The sequence below is a fragment of the Microcaecilia unicolor genome, chromosome 14 (assembly GCF_901765095.1).
Source record: "Microcaecilia unicolor chromosome 14, aMicUni1.1, whole genome shotgun sequence".
In the NCBI taxonomy this organism is placed as follows: domain Eukaryota; kingdom Metazoa; phylum Chordata; class Amphibia; order Gymnophiona; family Siphonopidae; genus Microcaecilia; species Microcaecilia unicolor.
In genome coordinates this window covers 21,620,028-21,645,945 of record NC_044044.1, presented here as the reverse complement: position 1 = coordinate 21,645,945, position 25,918 = coordinate 21,620,028, and the positions used below count along the sequence as shown (strand labels likewise).

Below are 25,918 nucleotides of genomic sequence, written 5' to 3'. Positions count from 1 at the left end.
GGGTACAAAGATAACAGGACCTCTCTGCTCCCTCCAACTTCCCCTTCCTTCCTGGGGTATAATAGTGAGGGTACAGGGCCCCTCACACACCACAGGCACTGAACTAATTGGGGGAGGGGGACTTCAATCAGACAAATCCTGAAAAGTTTTGATGTGGTGTAGAGGTTGGGTGAAAGGGTCTATAGCAAAAATGGGGGACTGTTCTTTAGATTCACACCTGGAGGATGATGGAAGAAGCAAAACTGTGGGTGGCAACTATCGCCTCTAAATATCATATTCCAGTAGGTACTGTTCTGTATAGTCTTTAGCCAGGCTCAACCTTCAGAACACAGGTACAAAACTGGGCCATCGCCTCCCAGAGCTCAGGCACCAGGAACAGCTCACACATGACATTCCCCTCCAGCGTCTGGATGCGGTTCTGCAGATGTGCCAGCAGCTGGCTCTGGATGCGGCTGAAGTCCTGGCCGAAGACATCAACATTCAGGTAGACCCAGTCCTGCCCCTTGGGAATGGGAAAGGGTGGGCTGCAGACCGTGGCTACCAGGGGGTCCGCCCTGCTGTCCACCATCCAGCGTAGCTCCTTCTTCAGCAGCAGAGCTAGGTTGCTGGCCAGTGGCTGGAAGGGCTGCCAGTCCTGGATGATGGTCTGGCCAGGCAGCACCTTCCTGATGAAGACTGGGTCCAGCACCACAGCCGGCACCTCGCTCTTCTCCAGTAGCAGGGCAGGTGGCAGGCGGTTTGACCCCCGTAGTGCCGCAACTATGTCACGAAGCCGCAAGGAAAAGTCTCGGGCGTTGAACTTCATAAGTAGGATAGCCTGGGGGGAGAGATAGTGAGACACAGAGACAGAGGCAAAAAGAGGAAGAAGGGAGAGCAATAATAACACAAAGATGGGAACGAGAGAAAGGAAAAACAAGAACAGAGAGAGAAAGTGACAGAAGAGGAGACAGAGAGGGAAAGAGAGTGATAAAAAATGCAAAAATGGGGAGAAAGAAAGAAAGAGAAGACAGAGAAAGATGAAAAGGGGAGCGAGTGCAATAATAACAGTGATGAGGAGAAAGAAAGAGAAAGAAAAGAGTGAGATGAGGAGGGGAGAGAGAGCCATAATAACACAAAGAAAAAGGGGAAAAGAGAAAGAGACAGAAGAGGGGAGAGAGAGCAATGATACCACAGAGATGGAGAGAAAGAGAGAAAAAAAGATTAAAAAAAGAAAAGAAAAGAAAAGAGGAAAGACAAGGGCAGAGAAAGGAAGAGGGGAGACAGTGATAAAGAAAGAAAGAAAGAAAGAAAGAAAGAAAGAAAGAAAGAAAGAAGAGGAGTCAGAGAGAGGACAAGGGAAGAGAGAGCAATAATAAAACAGGAGGTGAAAAAAGAAAAAGAAAGGAAAAACAAGAACATATAGAGAGAGAGGAAGAAGAAGAAGAAACAGCAAAAGAAAAGGGTAATAATAAAACAGAGATTAAGGAAAAAGAAAGAATGAAAGAACAGGGAAAATATGAATAAAGAGAAAAAGATGGGTGGGGAGAAAGAGAGGAGAATGACGTTCACAATCATAACATACACACAGGGAGAAGACGGAGAGATTCATACACAAAGAGTGACAGTGGAGAGACAGACAAATTTAGATAGGCAAAGACAAAAACAGAGGGAAAAAATTCAGAAGGGAGAGAAAGATAGAGAACAGGAGGGTGAGAGAGAGGGAGAGAGAGAGAGAGAGAGGGGAAGTGAGAGACAGATAGAGAGAGAGAGAGTGTGTCAGTGTTTAATGGGGATCCCTCTGCAGAGCAGAGCTAAAATTCCCAGACTAGGGACAAAGTCTGTGGCCAGGATGCAACTGCTACAGGGGATCCCCCTCTCCTGAAGGGATTGCTGTCCCCCCCTCCCCCTCCAGCTCCCACTTTGAGGGAACTGCTGATTGCATTCATCCATCTGGTGCCCAAGTCAAATCAGAGCCTGTAAGAGGAGAGCAGAGTTTTACTTTCCAGGATGGTGTACAGGACTGTGGAACTCCTGCTGGAGACAGCTCTCAGGGCTCAGAACCAGGAGGCTGGGAGGAGTCCAACTGACACCATGAGGCTGTGATACTGGTGAGGGTAGAGAAATGACATAACAGAAGGGACTCCTCTCACATGGTTTCAGAAATGGAATACCAGCCTCACCCAGAAGATGGGGCAAACTCAAAAGTAAGATTCCCTCAGTAGCAGGAAGCCAGGGTTCAAATCCTGCATTTCCCCACCGATGCTCCTAGTGACCTTGACCAAGTTAGTTCCCCCTCCAATACCAATACTTAGACTGTAAGCCAGTTTGGATGGGGAAATAACTCATGTTGAGCCCAGATTTGGAAAAGATGAGGGATAAAAGTCCAAATTCAAAGACAAAGTTCCTCCTATCTCAGGCAGGGAGCCCCTCCCTCTGTTCGATACTACATTGAAAACCTTCTGCTATCTCTAGTCAAACAGCAGCTCCCTCTGCTCGATACTGGATTAAGAACCTTCTACTATCTCAGTCACAGAGCTGCTCCCTCTGCTTGATACTAAATTACAAAACCTTCTGCTATCTTAGGCAGGAAGCTGCTCCCTCCGCTTGATACTAGATGAAGAAACTTCTTCTGTCTCAGCCATGGAGCTGCTTCCTCCACTCAAAGATAGATAAAGAACTTTCTGCTATTTCAGCCATAGAGCTGCTCCCTTCACTTAGTACTAGATTACGAATCTTCTGCTAACTCATGAAAAGAGCTGCTCCCTCCACTTGGTACTAGACGAAGAACCTTCTTCTATCTCAGGCAGGGGAGCCGCTTGCTGTGCTCGATACTAGATTAAGAAACTTCCGCTATCTCAGCCAGGGAGCTGCTCCCTAACACAGCTAGTTTACTGCAGTAAAGACTAAGTAGCCCACCCTGTCTTCTCAGTTTCCAGCTATGGAAGCTTCAACCTTGATCAATTCCAGAATATCATTTCTCATTCCAGTCAATTCTTGTGTTCACTGGTTTTCCACCATCTCATGTAAATGGTCAATCTACAACATGTCATTCTAGATCCTAGCACAGCCTAGAAGATGATAAAAGACAAAATTCTTGAGGCCCATGCAGTGAGTCTTCCATACCTCACTCCCAGAAGACCACCACAGACTCCAGTTAATCCCCGGCCTCCAATTCTTCTCCCCTCTAGAGCTCCTCTTTCCTTATCCCCAGTTTTTCGTGAATTCTTTGACTATTGTTATCCCCTCTACCACCCTTTCCAAGAACAAATAGTTTCTGAAGTTGCTACTAAGTCTACTCTGTCCCCCACCAGCCCACCATCCCAGAGCCTCCTACCATAACCTCTATTCCAGAACATTCTCTCCTCATTTTGCTGCTTGTGATCGATTTCTACCTTTGAGGTACTTGATTGTCTCTGGAAGAGAGAGTAGAGGTGAACCAAAAAAACTTCCAGCAGCCAAGTTGTAGATAAATGAAATTTTATCGACAAAGTGTGGATGCTTTGTCAATAAAATGTTGTTCATCTACACTTTGGCTGATGGAAGTTCTTTTGGTCCACCCCTACTCTCTCTCTCACAGGCACTTTTTACGTAGGGCTGCTCTTCCTGTTTTTATGACTGTGACTTGACTGTCTCTGTCATATTCCCCCTCCCCCCCCCCACAACTCCCCTCCCTCCTCTTCTCCAGGGTATGTAAATTTAGACTCTTAAATCTAATCTCACTTGCCTTTTGGTGCAAACACACTATTCTCCCAGATTCTATACATGGCGCCCAACTTAACTGGCTAACGAGCTGTTAACCATCAATAATTGGATGCTAACAAACAATTATTGATGTTAATTGGTACTAATTAGGATTTGCGCATGCATCTGGATGCAACTATTCTATAACGCTGGGCACCTAAATTCCAAAAGGGGATGTGGCCCTGGGAGGGGCATAGGTGGGTCAGGGGTGTTCCAAAAGGTTGCACGCAGTGTTATAGAATAATGGGTCTCGGTGCCGGGATTTACACCAGGTTTCAGCAAGGTGTAAGTCTGGCCCCCTAAGTTACGGCATGGGAATGAATTCTAGGCGAGATTGTAGAAAGAACGCATGCCCTTTATAGAATCGCAATTAGTGGTAATCTTTTCCATTTAGTGCCATTATAGAATTTCCCCTTATGTGGGCAATTCTGTGGTCTAGGTGGATACATTTGCATGTCCCTTCTTGCGTATAAATGTACGCATACGCACGTACATTTACCCACAAAAGTGCCAATGGAGCACCCAAGTGGTATTCCACAATGGTGATGCATAAACGCAAGGGGACAAATCATGGGTGGGGCTCCCAGTTACACATATAACTTACAGAATGTCACTGTTCCCTCTAAGCCAGGTGCATAGCCAGATCTCAATTTGGGGGGGGGGGGCATGAGCCCAAAACAGAGGGGCACATTTTGCCCTGCTTCCCCATTGCTCTCCGTCTCCTGCTGCAACCCCACGTACCTAGGCTGGAGGGGGGTCCCCAAGGCCAGTCAGCAGACGCCTTCCTCCAGTGCTGTTTGCTGCCATGCCGCTTTGGGGCGCACATGCTCAGTTTTAATTAAATTGAGCATGCGCGAAGCCTCGCTCGTGCTCAATTTCATTAAAACCGAGCGTGAACGTGGGGTGGTGTGAGGAAGCAGGGCAGGCAGTGTGGTGGTGAACAGCACTGTAGGAAGGCTTCTGATGGCAGGGATTGGGGACCCCTAACAGCCAAACCAGCAGACCTTGGGGGGCCCAAATCCAATTTTTTTTTTGGGGGGGGCAGACCCCCAAGGCCTCCGTGGCTATGCCACTGCTCTAAGCTGAGCACAAGTCCTCAAAACTGCATTGCTATCACGGGGGAGCAGGGCTTCAATATTTTGTTTTCAATTGTTAAGGACAGGCAGGTTCCCTGGAGTCCTGTAGAGCTTGCCTGTCCCTCGCTATTGAAAATGTGATAGTGAAACAGCGCCCCCATTGGCAGGACCGTGGTTGGCAGACTCCCATAGAGCTTAGAGGGAACAGTGCAGAATACTGCATGTTACACGTGTCCTTGCAGCTGTTATACGTCCGCAGTTACACTAGGTCTCTGGCTGGTGCAACTGTGAGCTCGTAAGTCTTAGGTGCGCTGATTCCAGGTTATGCTACCCAGGGGCGTAGCTACGTGGGGCCATGGGGGCATGGGCCCCCCCCCCCAGATTACGCCCTGGCCCCCTCTACATTTGACCCCCTGCCCCGCCGCTGCCGCATCATCATCAGGTACCTTGTTTGCTGGCGGGGGTCCCCAATCCCCGCCAGCCGAAGAGTCTTCTTCAGTGCCGGTCAACTCCGGCGCCTTCGTTGTGGGATCATCTGTTTGTTTATTTATTTATTTATTTATTTATTGCATTTGTATCCCACATTTTCCCACCTTTTTGCGGGTTCAGTGTGGCTTACAATATGAGTTGAATGTTGGAAATACAATTTGTTACAGATAGTTATGGATTATATTATGCAGGGTTAAGCGAAACAATTGAGGTGTCGTTAAGGGATGTAATAATGGAACATAGGCATTGCAACTTTGGAAGGAAACAATGGGAGCTTAGGGGCGATAAAAAGGCATGACGCCTTACATCCTGCACCGTGCATGTAGCCCCGTGCAGGGCGTAAGGCATCAAAAACAGATGATCCCACAACAAAGGCGCCGGAGTTGACCGGCGCTGTAGAAGATTCTTCGGCTGCCAGGAATTGGGGACCCCCGCCAGCAAACAAGGTACCTGATGCGGCGGCGGGGCAGGGGGCAGGTGGGCGGCAGTGACGGGGGGGGGGGGGGGGGTCGGCGGCAAGAGGAGGTGGCTAAACAGTGCCCCCCCACCTCGGCCTCTGGCCCCCCTCCCGCCGAGGTCTGGCTACGCCCCTGATGCTACCATTCTATAATAGAAGCTGGGCGTTCAGATACCATTGCAGAATAGGCTGCTACGTGTCCTTGGGGTGCCTATCTGTGGACCACCTCCAATCTAGGGAGGAATGGTCTCCGGAACTGGACACAGCTGGTAGCTATTGTCTCAGTGGGACCAGCTGCTCCCTCAGCTCAGTACTAGATTAAGGACTTCCTGCTGTCTCAGACAGGACGGCCGTTCCCTCAGTGTGTTCTAGACACCGGGGTAGACGAAAGTTTAACAGGGCACGGGTGCCAGCTTTAAGTGTTCTCTACAGCAGCGCCTCTTCCTGGAGGGACACCTAGCCAGATGGGTGTTCAGAATTACCGCAATGCATATGCATGACCTAAATTTGAAGATACTGGAGGCCCAATTGAACGTAACGCTCTCTCATCTATACTGCGGTGATCTTGAACACCTGACCGGCTAGGGTGTCCCTCCAGGAAGAGGTTTGAGAAGCACTGTTCTACAGCACAGAAGGGGACCCATTTTTAAGTCCCATTCTGTGGCTGAGCTCACTTACCTGCTTGGTGATGACCCGGTACTTCAGGAAGTCCTTGGGCCCCAGCTTGTCGTCTCTGGTCAGTCGCGCGACCTTGACCCCAGGATGTCGTTGCCTCACCAACTCCGCACAGAACTGCTGCAGCACTCTGGCCACGCCCTTCCCCCGTTCCCAGGGCGCGACCCGCAGCCCCTCCATCAGCGCTGTCTCCCCGCCGTCCACGATACACACAGACTGCAGCCCTATCTGCGTAGGGGGGAGAGGGCAAAGGTCAGCCGCTGTTGAACAGCGCCACAGACACAGGTAGAGGGCCCACGAAACCTGAAACTGAACCACTGGTTAATGGGGCTACGAAGCCCCTCAGACACACGATCCACTCACTCAAGCTGCAATTTGGAAAACCGCCCCAAAAACCAGCGTAACGTCCGGCATGAGGGGGGCTCAGGAATTATTGAGAACACCTTTCACACAAGAAAACAATTCCAAATCCAGAGACAGCCAAGGAAAAGATATTCTCCTTCCCTGGTTATTACATCTGTATTTCTCTAGCTGCCTCTCTCTCTCTACTTAACATTTCCTGTATCTCTGGTTCTTGCCTCCGTTTCCCCCCCTCCAATCCTTCTCTCTCTACTCAGCAGTTCCTGTATCTCTGCTTGTTACCCCTGCTTTTCCCTTCTGCTCCTTCCTCGCTCCCTTGACAATTTGTGTCTCTGGTTATTACCCCTGTTTTTTCCCCTCCTGCCCCCTCTCTCTCCCTTGAGCAATTTCTATATTTCTGTGAACAAGTGCAAGGTGATGCATGTGGAAAAAAGAACCTGAATTATAGATACGTCATGCAAGGTTCCACGTTAAGAGTTACGGACCAAGAAAGGGATCTGGGTGTCGTCGTTGATAATACACTGAAACCTTCTGCTCAGTGTGCTGCTGTGGCTAGGAAAGCAAATAGATTGTTGGGTATTATTAGGAAAGGTATGGAAAACAGGTGTGAGGATGTTATAATGCCGTATCGCTCTATGGTGCGACCGCACCTTGAGTATTGTGTTCAATTCTGGTCACCGCATCTCAAGAAAGATATAGTAGAACTGGAAAAGGTGCAGCGAAGGGCGACAAAAATGATAGCGGGGATGGGACGACTTCCCTATGAGGAAAGACTAAGGAGGCTAGGGCTTTTCAGCTTGGAGAAGAAACGGCTGAGGGGAGACATGATAGAGGTATATAAAATAATGTGTGGAGTGGAACAGGTGGATGTGAAGCGTCTGTTGACGCTTTCCAAAAATACTAGGACTAGGGGGCATGTGATGAAACTACAATGTAGTAAATTTAAAACAAATAGGAGAAACATTTTCTTCACCCAACGCATAATTAAACTCTGGAATTCGTTGCCGGAGAACGTAGTGAAGGCGGTTAGCTTGGCAGAGTTTAAAAAGGGGTTGGACAGTTTCCTAAAGGACAAGTCCATAGACCGCTACTAAATGGACTTGGGAAAAATCCACAATTTCGGGAATAACATGTATAAAATGTTTGCACGTTTGGGTAGTTTGCCAGGTGCCCTTGACCTGGATTGGCCGCTGTCGGGGACAGGATGCTGGGCTCGATGGACCTTTGGTCTTTTCCCAGTAGGGCATTACTTATGTACTTATGGTACCCGCTCCTGCCTCTCACTCTCAATAGTTTCTATATCTCTAGTTGTTGCATCTGCTCCCCCCCCATCCCGCTCTCTCCCCCCAGCACCCCTGCTTTCCCCCTCCTGCCTCTTTCTCCCCTCAGCAGTTCTTGTATTTCTGGTTATTGCCTCTGCTTTTCTTTTCCTGCCCCTCTCTCTCCCCTCAGTAGTTCCTACATCTCTGGTTATTACCCCTTCCCTGTCCCCCTCACTCTTTCTTTAGTTGTTGCCCCTCTGATTCACCCTCCCCCCTCTCTCTCTCTTTCTCTGAATATTCTCTTTACCAAGTGGAAGGAGACTGGGCCATGCAATCAGAGAAGAAATGAGCTGAGGATCTGAGAAAAGCCACACCAAAGTAGGGGGTAGAGAGTACCGGGGTCCAACGGGACTGTCCCCTGGCAATGGCGGTCTCTACTAGAGATCCCAGCATTCAGCTTTCTTAGAGAGCCGGCCAAAGACACACAGCCCCAGCCCGTGAGAGCCAGAGCTTTCTGAAAATAACATATATATGCCCCTAAAATCTACATCTGTTTTCTAAACATTACAAACTTGTTGCTGCATCAGGGATGAGGGAAACAGGGGAAAGACAGTGTATAGCTTACATGGCAGAGCACAGTGTCACTGCATGTTACATAAGTATCCAGCATTGTGTCAGTGTTGTGTGTTAAATATATGGTAAACTTGTATCTCTGCACAATATATGTGTTATATATGTGACCAGTAAGATATATTGACCAGTATTATATGACCAGAAGTGTATGTATATCTACCCGCGTTATAAAAGTGAGCTGCACTGAATAGCTGTGCGTTTTATTACTCTATATATCTCACTGTATACATTGGTGTGTTATATATGTGCTGTATGATGTGCTGTATGTTTATTTTTGTGACAGGTTACCAGCACAGTCTATTACCGTGTTTCCCTGAAAATAAGACCTACTCCGAAAATAAGGCCTCCCCCGAAAGTAAGACCTACCTGAAGCAGTGCCGCCGAGAGCCGGACAAAGGCCGCCGCCCCCGAGGTCGCCGCCCCCCCCCCCTCCACCCGCCCTCCATCGCTCCCGGAACTACCAGTACCTGAAACGCCTCCTTTCACCTTCCTTCGCAAGTTCGGAGCAAGCAGCCGCAGGGCAGGCCACTCCTCCCTTCCGTGTTCCGCCCTCGCCTGACGTAACGTAACGTCAGGCGAAGGCGAGGCACAGAAGGAAGGAGAGGTCTGCCCTGCTGCTGCTTGCTCCCAACTTGCGAAGGAAGGTGAAAGGAGGCGTTTCAGGTTGGGAGCGACGGAGGGCGGGTGGAGGGGGGGCCCGGCGACCTCGGTTGGGGGGGCGACCTTGGGTGGGGGTGGCGACCCCGATGTTTCCCAGAAAAAAAATAAGACCTCCCCTGAAAATAAGACCTAGCGGGTCTTGGGGAGGAAAAATTAATATAAGACAGTGTCTTATATTCGGGGAAACACGGTACATAAGTGGCTAGTTCAATATAAGTTCCTATATTAAATAAGTAAGGAATACTGTCATTTTGGGTTATATAAGTGACCAGCACTGTATCTCTGTATGCTTTATATAAGTAACAAGTGCTGTCTTGCTACATATGTTACATATATGATCACTGCTGTATGAGTTGCCAGCACTGTGTTACTACATGTTATATAAGCGTCCAGCCTTCTATATGTCCCTGTGTCCTAATTGCTTGAGCTTGCGTTATATAAGTGATCAGCAGTGTGCATATAATAACAGAGTATGTTATATCTGTGTGTATTATATACGGTACGTACATCTGGGTGTGTTATTTGCATGATCCAGTGCTGTTTATATCATCAGAGAAACATAGAAAATGATGGCACACAAAGACCATATGGCCTATCAGGTCTGCCCTGCACTGTATATCTGCCTATATTATGTAGGTGCCCAGTGCTATATATCTGTATCACATAAGTAATTACCACTGTACAGTGTATACATGACCAGAACTGTATTTCTGAGAGTGTTATATAAGTAGCCAACATTATATATGTGCTTCTGCTCTATGGGTGACCAGTGATCTATATCTGCCTGTGTTAAATAGGTGGGCAGTATGAGTTTCTTATATGATATCAGCGCTGTATACCAGGGTATGTAATATAAGTGATCAACACTATATATATGGGTATTTTATATATGTGGTCAGTGATATCCATATGGGTTTCTTATACTAATGATCAATGCTGTACATATGAATGTGTTATATAAGTGACCAATGCTATATATCTTTTTCAGTAGTTGGGCAAGGTGAAAATCACTGCTGTAGATGTGTCCGTGTTATATAAGTGATCAGCACCGTACATTTGAGAATGTTATATAAGTAAGCAGTTAGTGTGCCTGAATTAGATGGGTAACGAGGTCTGTATATCTTTATGTGTTATATAACTGATCAGCAGTATACATCTGTCTGTTATATAAGTGACCAGTACTGTATAACTGAGTCTTATATATATATAACTGGCACTGTGTCACTTCATCCAAAGTACAAAACAGGAAAGTCCTCTACAACGAAAAAGCAGAGGCTGACCAAAGACGAGTCACCACTGGAGATATGAATCCAACAGTCTTTATTGTTATACTCAAAAGAAAGAAAGACCCGACACGGGCCGTGTTTCAACGCACGCAAGCGTCTACTTCAGGGGTCAAACAGTGAAATCTATAAATAAAAAATGGTGATGAAGCAAAACATCAAGCAAATTATACATTATTTTACATAATTTGTATGTCTTCATTTCTATTAATTATCATTTTCAATTTAATTCATATAATTTTTCTTGTATGATGCTATATATGTTTATTTATAATTTGCTTTATGTTTGCTTCATCACCATGTTTTAATTTATAGATTTTACTGTATGACCCCTGAAGTAGACGCTTGCCTGCGTCGAAACACGGCCCTTGTCGGGTCTTTATTTTAAGTATAACAATAAAGACTGTTGGATTCATATCTCCAGTGGTGACTCTTCTTTGGTCAGCCTCTACTTACACTTTGTGAGTCACCTATTCACAATAAAAATCATTGTTTTAATTAATTTATACGTCTGCCCCATTGTTTGAATAGAGCCTATTTTCCCCACCCCTTTTTTTGTTTTCGCTTTTTTGTCCTGTGGGGATCAAGTGCACCTCCACACTCCGTGTGGTTTTTCTCTGATCTGTAATTGTCTATTGCTCATGTTTGATTTATTCTTATTGTACACCACTTTGAGTGAATTCCTTCAATCTATCTATCTTCCTGTGCTATATAAGTGACCAGTGCTGTATATGTGGGTATGTTCTAAAAGTGGCCAGCACTGTATGTGTAGGTTTTTCTAAAAGTGACCAGCACTGTATATCTGGATATGCTCTATAAGGGCCAGTGCTGTCTATGTGGGTATGTTCTATAAGTGACAAGCATTATATATGTAGGTGTGTTCTAAAAGTGACCAGTGTTGTATATGTGGGTGTGTTCTAAAAATGACCAGCTCTGTATATCTGGATGTGCTCTATAAGTGACCAGTACTGTATAGGTGGGTATGTTCTATAAGTGACCAGCACTATATATATAGGTGTGTTCTAAAAGTGAACAGCACTGTATATCTGGATTTGCTCTATAAGTGGCCAGTGCTGTCTATGTGAGTATGTTCTATAAGTGACCAGTGCTGTATATGTGGATATGTTCTATAAGTGACTGGCACTGTTTATGTGGGTGTGTTCTAAAAGTGACCAGCACTGTATATCTGGATGTGCTCTATAAGTGACCAGCACTGAATATGTGGGTATGTTCTATAAGTGACCATCACTGTATATGTGGGTTTGTTCTAAAAGTGATCAGCACTGTATATCTGGATGTGCTCTATAAGTGGCCAGCGCTATCTATGTGGGTATGTTCTATAAGTGACCAGTGCTGTATATGTGGATATGTTCTATAAGTGACCGGCACTGTATATGTGGGTGTGTTTCTAAACGTGACCAGCTCTGTATATCTGGATGTGCTCTATAAGTGACCAGTGCTGTATATGTGGGTATGTTCTATAAGTGACCAGCACTGCATATCCAGTAGGTCGAGTCTGCAGGGCAGTTTAAGAGCCTCTCAGTGATTTCTCAGTTGCTGGAGGGCACTGCTCTGGCTTCATGCAGGTGACCTGAGCACTGGTGGGGCCGGGTGCTCTCCCACAATCCTCCTGTCCCGAGGACTCCTGCATCGCTGCCCCTGGAGGCACCTGTAAACCTACACAGATAAAATCCAGCATGAGAACTGATTTAAAGAAAGGAAGTGAGAGAGGAAGGGTTCGAGGGATTAGAGCCATGGATGACACTGAGTTAACAACAGTTAGAACTTTTTTAGACATAAGCAGGTCAAAGAAATGCAACCCTGTCATCCTCCTGAAATATACCCCACATCTCACCTTCTCCAAAGATAATACAGAGGGAAGTCCAGAAGACATACTTGTGAGTGCTTTAAAGCAGTGGAGTAGCTACGTGGTGCCACGGGAGCCTGGGCCCCCCCCAAATTTCCTGTGGGCCACTGGTTTTGCTGGTGGGGTCCCCAACCCCTGCCAACTGAAGCGTTGTCCAGCGCCCGTCTCTGGCACGGCTGTGTTGCTTGCCCTGCTCTGTCTTCCCCTCACGTCTGGCATGCTTCTTTTAGTGAAACTGAGCATGCTCAGTTTCACTAAAAGGAGCATGCAGGATGTGAGGTGAAGACAGAGCAAGGCATGCAACGCGGCAGCGCCAGAGACCGGCGCTGGACAACGCTTCAGCTGGCGGGGGTTGGGGAACCCCGCCAGCCAAGGTATTTGCTGTGGCAGTGGGAGGGAAGCAGCAGGGCGGTGGGGCGGCGAGGTGGCGATGGGGCAGCAGACCAAAATGTGCCCACCCACCTTGGCTTCTGGCCCCCTCCCACTGCAAGGTCTGGCTACGCCCCTGCTTTAAAGGGACATTTCCTGGTCTGTGAGGGGCAGCACATAGGTTCTGCCCACTGCATAGAGACACCACTCAGTCACAGGAGGTTGAGCAGGGGGGGACAGACATTTCAGTTCAATTTCACAATCGAACCATGGACAGCAAGCACCCCTCCATGGACAGCAAGCACCCCTCCACCCCCCAGGAACTTTGCAGCCACTCTTCCTTCTCTCCTCACCACTTCTCCATCCTTCTTGACCAGGACGACAGTGCGATCAGGCTCTTTGATCCAGGAATGATAGCGACTCGGAAGATAATCCATGCCCCCATAAATGCCCTCAGACATCGCCATGATCTCCTCAAACTCCTTCTCAGAGGCCACCATAAACTCCAGCTCGGCGTCTGCATTGGGACCAGAGTCCAGGGTGAAGGCGACCTCCAGTTTCATCCTGAAAAGTAAACATGCATTGCTTCACAATCTGAGAGGGCAGGTGATAGGAAAACAAGGGAACCACGGGAGCGAGGGTTGCAGAGAACAGGGGAATGCCGACCGAGAAAGTTCCAATACCAAGTTCCTAGTATACAGAAAGCTCGCCCTCTGGTGGCTGAAGCCAACTGAAGGTGGGAAGCGAGGAAGGAACTACCAATCCCAAGAACCCTCTCTTCCCAGACGAGCTATGCAGAAATTAGGGGAGGGTGTAACATAGTAACATAGTAGATGACGGCAGAAAAAGACCTGCACGGTCCATCCAGTCTGCCCAAGAAATGTGCCACTTTTTTGTGTATACCTTACCTTGATTGGTACCTGTCTTTTTCAGGGCACAGACCGTACAAGTCTGCCCAGCACTATCCCCGCCTCCCAACCACCAGCCCCGCCTCCCACCATCGGCTCTGGCACAGACCGTATAAGTCTGCCCAGCACTATCCCCGCCTCCCAACCACCAGCCCCGCCTCCCACTACCGGCTCTGTTATCCAATCTCGGCTAAGCTCCCGAGGATCCCTTCCTTCTGCACAGGATTCCTTTATGTTTATTCCTCGCATGTTTGAATTCCGTTACCGTTTTCATCTCCACCACCTGCCGCGGGAGGGCATTCCAAGCATCCACCACCCTCTCCGTGAAAAAAATACTTCCTGACATTTTTCTTGATTGGAGTTCCTTTTTCAATTTCTTATTTGTATTTTCATATATAAACTGCTTAGTCCTGCCTGGCCAGTCCAAGTGGAATAGTGACTACCAATATACTATTTAAACTATGCACAGCAAATTTGGTTCAGGAGCATTAAAAGAACGAATTACATTCAAAGTTTGCACCCTGGTCCACAAAATCATCTACGGCGAAGCCCCCGACCTACATGTCAGACCTTATATAGACTTGCCTATTAGGAACGCAAAAAGATCATCACGCACATTCCTCAATCTCCACTATCCTAACTGTAAAGGGCTAAAATATAAATCCACATACGCGACCAGTTTCTCATACATCTGCACCCAGCTATGGAACGCACTACCGAAGGCCATAAAAACAATGCAAGACCTAACCATCTTCCGAAGGCTACTGAAAACAGATCTTTTCAAGAAGGCATATCACAAACATCCATCTTAAGGGGAGGGTGTGGATGATTGGGAGATGATTTCTGATGAGGGTAATGAGGGCCAGCTGGGAAGGCTTGGGGAGGAGGAGGCTGGTGATGAGGATAAAATGGAGGTGACTGAGGGACAGGGGGAGGAGAGCATGGAAATTGCTGCTCTGGCCCAGAAGGAGAAGGATACAGTGAGAGGTTTCCTGGCAGCTCCATTAACCCGGTGGTGGAAGACTGAAGGAGAGAAACTGAGGCAGTGGGGAGAGACTCTAGTTCAAATGGGACAGGTACACTTGCCTCTAAAACTAGGAAGAAACGTTGTTTTGTTTCCTTAATTGCTCTGTTGAACTGTGACACTGTGAGAGTACCCCTGACCCAGGAAAAAGGAGGGGAATGAGACGAGGCTGTTTGGACTGCTCTAGGGCCTGAAAAGTGTTTGACTAAAAGACACAGAGTAAATGCTTTTTGGTGGTGTTTGAACCAAAAGGAAAGAATAAGACTGTGTTGGCAAAAATAAAGACTTTTTATTAACCACACTGGTTGTGAGGGGAGCATTTGTGAAAAGGAACAAGAGAGGACTTGGAGAAGCAGAGGCCTCTCTCCTGTGAGGCCAGATCAGAGAGACGTCCATTGAGGAGTAAGACCGGATAGTCGTGGTACTTGGAAGAAAGCTAAGCAGGGTTGGCCCTGGCTGGGTCTTGGAAGGGTGACCCAGTTATAACAACCAAAACGAGAGGGTCTCCTATGAGATTATCAGGTAGGAGGTTTCACCACCTTCCTAGGAAGGAACTTTTTACTGATCAGGGTGAGATTCCAGAACATTCCGTCAGCAGCCGTAATGGCTGTAGCACACAATTAATTTAACAGTAATTTGGAGAAGTGTTTAGAGGGAAAGAGATACTTGTGGGTAAGGTGATATGGCCTTATACTGATCTGAGTCTTGATGGTATTTTTTTTCAGAGTCACCTAACTGGCGACGGATACACAGGGTTTTTTCACTGTCTCTGGCTCACGTGTAGCGAGAGCTGTGAGGTAATCAGAAGGAAGAACTTGATAGACCCCCTTCTGTCCTTGCAGCCTGACCCATTACATGTTCTCCAGATGTTCCCCTACCATACAGCCATAGAGACAAACCCTCACTGTAGCTTTCTGAGGACCTGAAGCACATCCAACCACAATCCCTCAGCCTTCATTGCAGCTTTTCCAGACACTGAGCCAGACATAACCACAGTTCTCCATACCCCACTGCAGCTTTCTCTGGAGCTGAAAAATTCCCCAGCCCCGTGCTGCAGCTATCACAGGAGCTGAACCAGATTCAGCTGAAATCCCACAATCTTCACTGCAGCTTTCCTGGGAGCTGAGCCAGATATAACCACAGTCCCCCAAGCCTTCACTGCACCTCACAGTCCCCCAAGCCTTCACTGCACCTCACAGTCCTCCAGTCTTCACTGCATCTCTCCCAGGAGCTAAGCCAGATACAATCCTGATCCTCCAGCCCTCACTGCAGCTTCCCAAAGAGCTGAACGAGATTCAACCACAGTCCCCCAACCCTCACTGCAGTTTTCTGAAGAGCAGATCCAGTACAGCTGTAGATCTCCAGCTCACACTGTAGTTCTTCCAGGAGCCGAGGCAGACACAAGGGGAGCCTCTCAGGCTCTCTGCAGTTCCCCAGGAGCTGAGTGACAGAATAAAACTCATGATCACAGAGACAACAATAATCCCTCTGCACCGACATTAAAAAGAAAAGTTTCTGGTGGTTCACCTCGAGTTTCCAATGGTTCTCTTTCATTGGCCACAATGTTGTACACAGATGCTATTAAGTTAATCTTTAGGGGAACCAAGCTTTGGAGCTTTGCTCTGGCAGCGAACATTAATAAGACTCAGAGGGACAGAGGATGGAAAACTCACTGCAAGGCACACAAATCTGTGTTATAAATATTTATTCTGCTTAAATATTTATTGACAGATTAGTTACACCAAGTATGCCCCAGGGTTCTCACTCTTTCCACTCCGAAGAAATTACGATGCCTGTCCCAAGATCGTCTACTCGTTTCACATATCCCTCACTCAGGCCCCTGGCTCAGCTCTGACACTTCTAGCAGGAAGGAATCCCTCCCCTGTTTCCCAAAATGTAAACTAACGTACATTATATCCCTCTGTTACTCTATTCTATATCCCTGTGTATTATATGCTGAAGACAGAAGGGGTAACTAGAGAGCTGCATGGGAATCTTGCGGGTATGACTTCTGGAATTGTGAGATTCCCACAGTTGTGGAAGATGTTGCTGTGGGATTACCGCGGAGTGAGGCTTTGAATGCTTTGAGAGAGGACATTGGAGCACCAGAATGAGGCTTGGAATACCCAGAGAGGCAGCCAGAACACCAGACTTGGAGCACTCATTGGTTGAATAGTGAACACTGCCCACAAAAACTGTGGAAGTCACTTTGAGGAACACAAATGAAACTGGAAAGGATTAACTATATTGATGACTAGTAAAATTAAGTAAACGAATAGTGAGAGATTAACTGAATTTATAGTCTTAGGTGAACGCAGAGAAAACGCACTTGATGTCTGGGTGGGAAATTGAAGAAGTGCCCGCAAGAATGAGGGAGATTATGGAGGAGATTAATTGAGGGGATGGGTGGGGATGGAATGGATCTTAACAGGTATGGTTGAGTAAGGGTTAGATTCCAGTGGGAATGGGTGAAATTTCTAACCCTGTGCAACTCTCTAGGGGTGGACTAAGTGAAGAAAACCTGGGGTAAGCAGAGTGGTGAAGAGGTGAGGAGAAACCCTGAGACCAGTTGGGAGCACTGGATGGGTCTCTGGATCACTTTTTGATGCCATATCCTATGACAGTGGTGAGATCAGGCTTAGAAGGTTACAGTATTACCCTCCACACCCTCAAGGACAGAGGCAAGATAAGGTGACAGTGAAAAAAACACAAAGGCAAAGAACAGAAGAAGCCTACCTAGCAATTAGTCCATGGGGAACCAGGTGGGTACCAACTGTATCAGTTTCAGCAGGGTGGTAGTAACTGGGTACTGTCTAGCAAGGTCATGGAGACCTAGGAGGCCAGATGCTAAATATTTTGGGCTTTTCTTAAGATGGGGATAAGACTTGGGTGGTAGAAGTTAGCTAGGTGTTGGATTAAGTTTGGATCTTGAAAGGTCACCTAGCCAAATTTTGCACCTATGTGAGCTGTCTGAAAATGACTCCTTCTATACCTGTTCCTTTATTGAACCTGCCTCAATGTTACTGTACATATCTCTGACTTATACACCTCGTGCCTCATTTTCTATATCACATACCTCACCACGTATTACAATCTAAGCCTCTGTACTACACCCTTATATACAGTATAATCATCTACGCCTCAGTTCCTATAAGGGAGGTCAAATTGGTATGGGGAATGTAGATATGACTCACACTGGAAGACCCGAGATGTTTTCTGTTTAATTCATAGGGGCAGTCCTTGACACAGCCTAGCTGGCGAAACATGCATGTCGGACACTTCGGATCCCCCCAGTCCGATTAATTGCTAAGATAAATACTTCATGAAGGACGTTTAAATTATATTACTAAATTAAGGTAAAAAATGAATGCGATATAAATCGCCCATGAAGAATTTGGTGCATTTACATAGTCCCAACATTGAATGAAAGTTGGCTATGAGCACCGCTGAGGCGAACAGTAAGAAGTATGAGAAGTGTTACGATGCTGTAGGGGTAAAATATGATGTACTTAATTGGTTTTAGGACCTTGATATGATTGTAAATTTAGATTTGAAGGTTCCTAAGAAGATATAAGAAAAAGTGTTGCCAAAGATATCGGTCAGTTCCTATAACACACCTACTCTACAAGTTTACGTTAATGTTTTTATTATTTATAGCCAGCCTTTATCCAAGACGGGTAACCAATCAACATGCGCAGCTAAAAACACATTCAACAAACAACCAGGGGCGTAGCCAGACACCCAATTTTGGGTGGGCCTGGGCCCAAGATGGGTGGGCAGAAGAACTCCGCCTTGTCCCACAAGTAATTTGGTCTCCCCCTCTCTTGCCTGCATGCCATATGGTCTCTCAAGCATCCCCCTCCCCTGCATACCTTTTAAATAGCAGATTTTCACTGGTAACGAGCAGCAACTAATACACACTGCTCATGTTGTCCCCACAGCCTTTCCTCTAATGCAACTTCCTGTTTCTGCATAAGCAGGAATACATCAGAGGGAAGGCTGCAGGGCCGGTGCGAACAGTATGTATCAGTCGCTGCTTGTAGCAGGCAAAGATCTGCTATTTAAAAGGTATATAGGAGGGACAGTTGGGAGTTTTTGGCTGGTGGGGCTTGGGAATCCCTGCCAGCCACATTAGAGATGTGCTGTTATTGGGTGGGCCTGAACCCAAAGTGGATGGGCCTGGGCCCACCCTTGGCTACGCCACTGCAAACAACTAAGTAAACACAAGTACACAGCAAGCAGTAACGTCAATAAATCACAGGCGAATCATGGCAGTATCTATTGCAATCTATGCCTCATGTTCTGTATCACATACCTCTGTACTACATCTGCATTTATGGCAATGTAGCCAATTCAATTCATTGGAGAAGTGAGTCAGATAACTAATTTTATCCCGATGCTATCTCAAAATATTCATTAAACGTTCTCATACCATCCTGGACTAACAATATCCATTAGAAATATCTTCTAACACCGCAATAAGAACGTTCAGTAGCAACTCGTTTCACGTAGGTTGGAGATACCTATGGCTTGCTTTACTCGTCGTCGGTTCACAGTAACTCATTGGTAATTACCAGCCAGGTTTTCAGGATACGCCAAGGAATATGCAGGAGATAAACGTGTATGTACTGCCTGTGTTGTATGCAGATCTATCTCATGTATATTCATTGTGGGTATCCTGCAAACCTCACTGGTTGGGTATATCCTGAGGACTGGGTTGAAAACCCCTGGCCTAACCTATCCCAGAAATAGTGGATTTTCCCCAAGTCCATTTAATAATGGTCTATGGACTTTTCCTTTAGGGAGCCGTCCAAACCTTTTTTAAACTCCGCTAAGCTAACCGCCTTTACCACATTCTTTGGTAATGAATTCCAGAGTTTAATTACACGTTGAGTGAAGAAAAGTTTTCTCCAATTCGTTTTAAATTTGCTACATTGTAGCTTCATCGCATGCCCCCTAGTCCTAGTATTTTTGGAAAGCGTAGACACTTCACTTCTACCCATTCAACTCCACTCATTATTTTATAGACCTCTATCATAGCTGCCTTTTCTCCAAACTGAAGAGCCCTAGCTGCTTTAGCCTTTCCTCATACGGAAGTTGTCTCATCCCCTTTATCATTTTCGTCAAGATCAGGTATACATGTGAAGTATCACTTCATACCATATGTAATGAGTTTATCTTGTTGGGCAGACCGGATGGACCATGCAGGTCTTTATCTGCCGTCATCTACTATGTTACTATCCTGCTTATTTTCGAAAGAGAAGCCCGGCCATCTTCCGACACAAATCGGGAGATGGCCACCCATCTCTCAAGGCCGGCGAAATCGGCATAATCGAAAGCCGATTTTGGCCGGCTTCAACTGCAGTCCGTCACAGGGGTGGCCAAAGTGTAAGAGGGTGTGTTGGAGGCGTAGTGAAGGCGGGACGGGGCCGTGCTTAACACATGGCTGCCCTCGGCTGATAATGGGAAAAAAAAGGCCGACCCTGACGAGCATTTGGCCGACTTTACTTGGTCCATTTATTTTTGAGACCAAGTCTCAAAAAGGTGTCCCAACTCACCAGATGACCACCGGAGGGAATCGGGGATCACCTCCCCGTGTTCCCCCAGTGGTCACCAACCCCCTCCCACCCTAAAAAAAATTTTTAACATTTTTTGCCAGCCTGTATGCCAGCCTGAAATGTCATACCCAGCTCCCTGACAGCAGTATGCAGGTCCCTGGAGCAGTTTTAGGGGGTACTGCAGTGCACTTCAGGCAGGCAGACCCAGGCCCATCCCCCCACACCTGTTCCACTTATGGTGGTAAATGGGAGCCCTCCAAAACCCACTGTACCCATATCTAGGTGCCCCCCTTCACCCCTTACAGCTATGTCAGTGGTGTACATTTGTGGGGAGTGGGTTTTGGGGGGGCTTAGCAACCAAGGGAAGGGAGCTATGGACTTGGGAGCAATTTAGAAAGTCCATTGCAGTGCCCCCTAGGTTGCCTGGTTGGTGTCCTGGCATGTCAGGGGGGCCAGTACACTACAAATGCTGGCCCCTCCCATGGCCAAATGCCTTGGATTTGGCCGGGTTTGAGATGGCCGGCATCGGCTTCCATTATCGGCAAAAACCGATGCCGGCCATCTCAAACCCGGCCAAATCCAAGGCATTTGGCCGGCCCCAACCGTATGATCGAAACGAAAGATGGCCACCCATCTTTTTCGATAATACGGTTCGGGACCGCTCTTTGCGGCGCCGGCCATAAAGATGGCCGCCCATATACGTTCGATTATGCCCCTCCACATAGAGTGAGAGGCCTTTGTGTCACAGTTGCCAAAATGACAGCACAATTTGTATATAAATATATTTTGTTTGCATGACCAGATGTCCATCGAGCTCAGCACAGAGTCTCCAACAGTGGCCAGAACAGGCCACTTAGTTATACAAATCAGTAATCAAAGGAGGTCCCATACTTACACAAATAATTATGCAAATGGTGCACTGTGCTTATGCATATATTTACATAAATGAAGTAACATGGCCATGGAAATATTGATGCAAATGAGGTCGCACGCTGAGACTGCACATGGACCGACCCCTCCCCCCCCTTTCCACAGGTGACCCCACTGACTCTTCCTTGTTGTCCACTGTGTAAATTACTATGCATTATTTTGGAAATCTAAATCTGAGAGAAGAAAGAAAGGGAGGCAGATTTCGAGGGTCTCGTGTCTGTGACTCACCTCCAACGCAGAGCTGGGACCAGGACAGGAGAGGGATGCAGAGCAGATGTGAGTGCGGGGGACAGCGAAATGTTTCTCCAGGATGAGAGGAGTCAGGCTGAAAGGTGTTATTAACAAGGAAAAGTAGAGAGAGAGAAACTCTAATGAGACAAGGACCAAAATAATCCGCTGAGGCAAAGAGTGACAGAGAACCTGCAGTCTCAGAGGGAAAACGGAGCTCTGGGCTGAGAAGCCTGGCAAACATGTATTCATGGCTCCCCTCACCAGTGACCTCAGTTCTAATCCTCAGCTCTGTCACTGATCCTGCATGTTGGACCCCGAGGAGCTACTTTCTTCCCTTATGCCTCAGTTCTAATCCCCGGCTCTGTCACTGGTCTTGCATGTTGGGCCTGAGGTGTCACTTTCTCCCCCTATGTCTCAGTTCCAATCCCCGGCTCTGTCACTGGCCCTGAATGTTGGACCCTGAGGGGTCACTTTCTCCCCCTATGCCTCAGTTCTAATCCCCGGCTCTGTCACTGGTCCTGCATGTTGGACCCTGAGGTGTCACTTTCTCCTATGTCTCAGTTCTAATCCCCAGCTCTGTCACTGACCCTGCATGTTGGACCCTGAGGAGCTACTTTCTCCCCTTATGCCTCAGTTCTAATCCCCGGTTCTGTCACTGGCCATGCACGTTGGACCCTAAGGAGCTACTTTCTCCCCTTATGCCTCAGTTCTAATCCCCAGTTCTGTCACTGGCCCTGCATGTTGGACCCTGAGGAGCTACTTTCTCCCCTTATGCCTCAGTTCTAATCCCCGGTTCTGTCACTGGCCCTGCATGTTGGACCCTGAGGAGCTACTTTCTCCCCTTATGCCTCAGTTCTAATCCCCGGTTCTGTCACTGGCCCTGCACGTTGGACCCTAAGGAGCTACTTTCTCCCCTTATGCCTCAGTTCTAATCCCCGGTTCTGTCACTGGCCCTGCATGTTGGACCCTGAGGAGCTACTTTCTCCCCTTATGCCTCAGTTCTAATCCCCGGCTCTGTCACTGGTCCTGCATGTTGGGCCTGAGGTGTCACTTTCTCCCCCTATGTCTCAGTTCCAATCCCCAGCTCTGTCACTGGCCCTGAATGTTGGACCCTGAGGGGTCACTTTCTCCCCCTATGCCTCAGTTCTAATCCCCGGCTCTTTCACTGGCCCTGTGTGTTGGACCCTGAGGGGTCACTCTGTCCCTCCAAGACCCCATTGGAAACAAGACATGAAACTATAATATCCCAGTCCACTAAACTAAATTCTCGAAAGATATTTCGAGCTGCCCCTCCCATTCCTTTGGCGCTTTGCAGGAACATTGAAGGCTTCTACTTTCCTTCCAGCAGGGAACACTTAATTTTCACACTTAAGAGGCAGAAATAGCCATAGTTTACTTATTTGGTCTCTCTTGGTGTTTTTCCATTCTTACAGCACAATGTTCCTCTTTGTGTGATGTAAATAACTTTTTTTTTAATATAACAGGACTCAAATTCAAATTGAACGTGCAGCTGACACCCCTCACCCACGAAGTCCTCTTGGTTTTGAAAAAAAAACCCATAAATCTGATTTCAGACTCTGAATCCCCACCTCTCCTAACGTCTTCCCCTCCCCCCTTGCCTACTGATAAATATTTTAATTAGAATATTCTAGAACAGTGGTTCTCAAACCTGTCCTGGAGGATATTCCTAATAAATATGCATGAGACAGATTGCATGCCTTCACCTCCGTTATATACGATCACTTTACTTTTAATGCAATTAGACTGGCTTCTAGTGTTATGGGTTGGTTTTTAAAGCGTTATGGAGCTCTTTTACAAAGGCGCACTAGCGTTTCTAACCACACTAAAAATAAGCACATGCTAAATGCTCAAGACACCCGTTTATTTTTACGGGCGTTTCTAGCGTTTAGCGTGCACTGAAAATGCTAGTGTTCCTTTGTAAAAGACCCCCCCCCCCATAATGTGTTTCCTTTGTGCCTTACTGCCACCCAGGGGCGTAGCCAGACCTCGAGGTGGGAGGGGGCCAGAGCCCAAGGTGGGGGGGGGCACAGTTTAGTCACCGCCCTGCCACCCCCCCTCTACAGCCCCGCCACCCACTGCTGCCGCTGTAACATCTTGGCTGGCGGGGGTCCCCAACCCCCGCCAGCTGAAGCACCGCTGCCACAAATACCTTGGCTGACGGGGTCAACCCCCCCCCCCCCCCCCCCCGCCAGCTGAAGACTTTCTCCAGCACTGGTCTCTGGTGCCTCCGCATTGCCTGCCCTGCTCTCGCTTCCCTTCACGTCCGGCATGCTCCTTTTAGTGAAACTGAGCCTGCTCAGTTTCACCAAAAGGCACGTGCCCAATGTAAGGGGAAGAGAGAGCACGGCAGGCAGACCAGCGCAGGATGAAGTATTCAGCCGACAGGGGCTGGGAACCCCCACCAGCCAATGAGGGGTCCAGATCAAATTTGGGGGGGGGCAGGCCCCCCGTGGCCCTACCTAGCTATGTCACTGCTGCCGCCCTGAGAATCTATAGACTAACCTGAAACCTAAGATCCGTGCATAAACGTGCCCTTTTTCAAACATGTCAGATTGGAGAGAGAGATTCCATTTTTATGGCCTACAGGCTCAAAATTATGCACCACCTTGCTACAGAATTTACAACAGAACCAATCAACAATTACTTTCAGAAAACAATCGAAAACGCTTTTCTCTCAGTAGGTCCTTTCTTAAGATTTTGATGTGAAACTTGAGATATGTTGACAAAGGGGGGACCGGCTTGTCCGGAACCCAAAATTTAACAGGAGGGTGAGCTTCACTCAAAGCTAGCCTGGGTGACCATAGTGGGCTTCAGGAGAGGCCTTGCTTGCCCAGGCTAGGGGGTGGAGTGAGTTTTGAATTGGAGGGTGGGGGGGGGGGGGGGGGGGAGGAAAGAAAAGACCATGATTGGCCAGCATCCTTTGAAATTTCAGCAGTGGGAATTAATCCCCAATGGAATTTTCCTGTGCATGCTGCAGGGAGGGTTAAGGTGGGGGTTATTTAAAGGCAGGATTCTTCCTGCTCCTCAGAGGCATTTCATTTGCTTGTGACACCCACCCTGTAGTACCGAGAGTCGTGCTTTGTTGCAGCTTTGGGGGGTACCGGAGATAGGACACCTTCAAAGGAGGTCTTAACTTTCATCGGGTGGTCAGTGTTGGGCCAACTTGGGCCTGTGCTAGCAAGTCCAGGCCTGGAGGTCTAGGCCTGGTTTAACTTGTCCTAGCTGATATGGCAGGGCAAGGGAATATCTTACTTTTGGTTAGAGTGAGCTGGACACCTTGCTTGGTATAGAAGGGCATCTGTTTTTGTTGTTTTGAATTTCACAGCTCAGGTAGTATATTGTATATCACCATTAAAAGAGAAGGCTGCGGCCTTGTTGTTTTCCAATAAATGTTAATTTTCTTATAAAGTTGTTTCTTATTTATGCAAAACGTTAACAGGAGGGTGAATGGTCTCACATCCCCTGTTAATCCAGTGAGGTTACTGTGTTTGTAATACGCTTAGGAAATTATTTCATTGTATTTCTTTTATTGTGTATCTCGGTGGTAACCTGCCTAGAGTCGTCGTGGGATAGATTTGTTGAATAAGTAAATAAACCTGTCACATTCATATTCATTAAGGATATCCTGAAAACCTCACTGGCCGGTGGTCCCCCTCAGAAAAGTTAGAGAACCGCTATTCTAAAAAGTGAAAATAGGTAAAGTAATTAACTGAGGATCCCTTTTGCTGTGAAGTTTCTCCTGGAGGGGCCTGGGGAGCAGCTGGGCAAAGGGAGGCGAAGTGACCTATTTCTTGAAGGTTTTTTATTATTTTTTTGGCAGGATCAAATATTGGGATGGAGGCATGAGCGAAGGACGGTCGTTTTCGCTGAGAACTTGTATAATAAGGGGAGGGGGGAGGCTTAATGTGTCCCCCAACCTCATTGGATACATATTGTTAATGACCATGGCCGAAGCAATTTCTCTGCTTTTTTGTTTTTTAAGTGAGTGCGAGAAGAAGAGATTTAAAGTTACTTTTTATGGGGATGATAAATGAAAATACCAGGGTTGTGCAGTCAGGACATTTTTCTCTTCTGTCGTTTCCCATATTATGTCTGGAAATGTTTTTTTTTTTTTTTTTATTTAAATTCTGCCATCACAGGAGCAATGCTGTCAATAAAGCACACTATTTCCAAACATTAGATAAAAAAATCAATCTTTTATCTGCTCATTTTTTTTTGCCAATATCACGAAACAACATGGGATATTCCATGTTGTTTCAAACGAACGCACATCCTTGTTTCGCTGGAAGGGTTATTTGAGAGCGGCGATGATATAACGGTAAGCTGTTGTTTCTGTAGGATTCAAGAAGTTTATTTCAGCTCCCTTATCCCTGAGATTGCGGTTTTAAAATGTTT

At 47.2% G+C, this 25,918-nt stretch overlaps 1 protein-coding gene across 1 annotated transcript in view; it reads right to left on the bottom strand.

Moving 5' to 3' along the window:
- Positions 1–264: 264 nt before the first annotated feature.
- The window catches only part of NAT16 (N-acetyltransferase 16 (putative)), a 28,102-nt gene continuing 2,448 nt past the window's right edge, over positions 265–25,918 (bottom strand). The window contains 4 exon segments of the mRNA XM_030187942.1: positions 265–312; positions 314–817; positions 6,421–6,645; positions 13,205–13,415. Coding sequence (XP_030043802.1) covers positions 265–312; positions 314–817; positions 6,421–6,645; positions 13,205–13,414 — 987 coding nt within the window. The 5' untranslated portion in view covers position 13,415.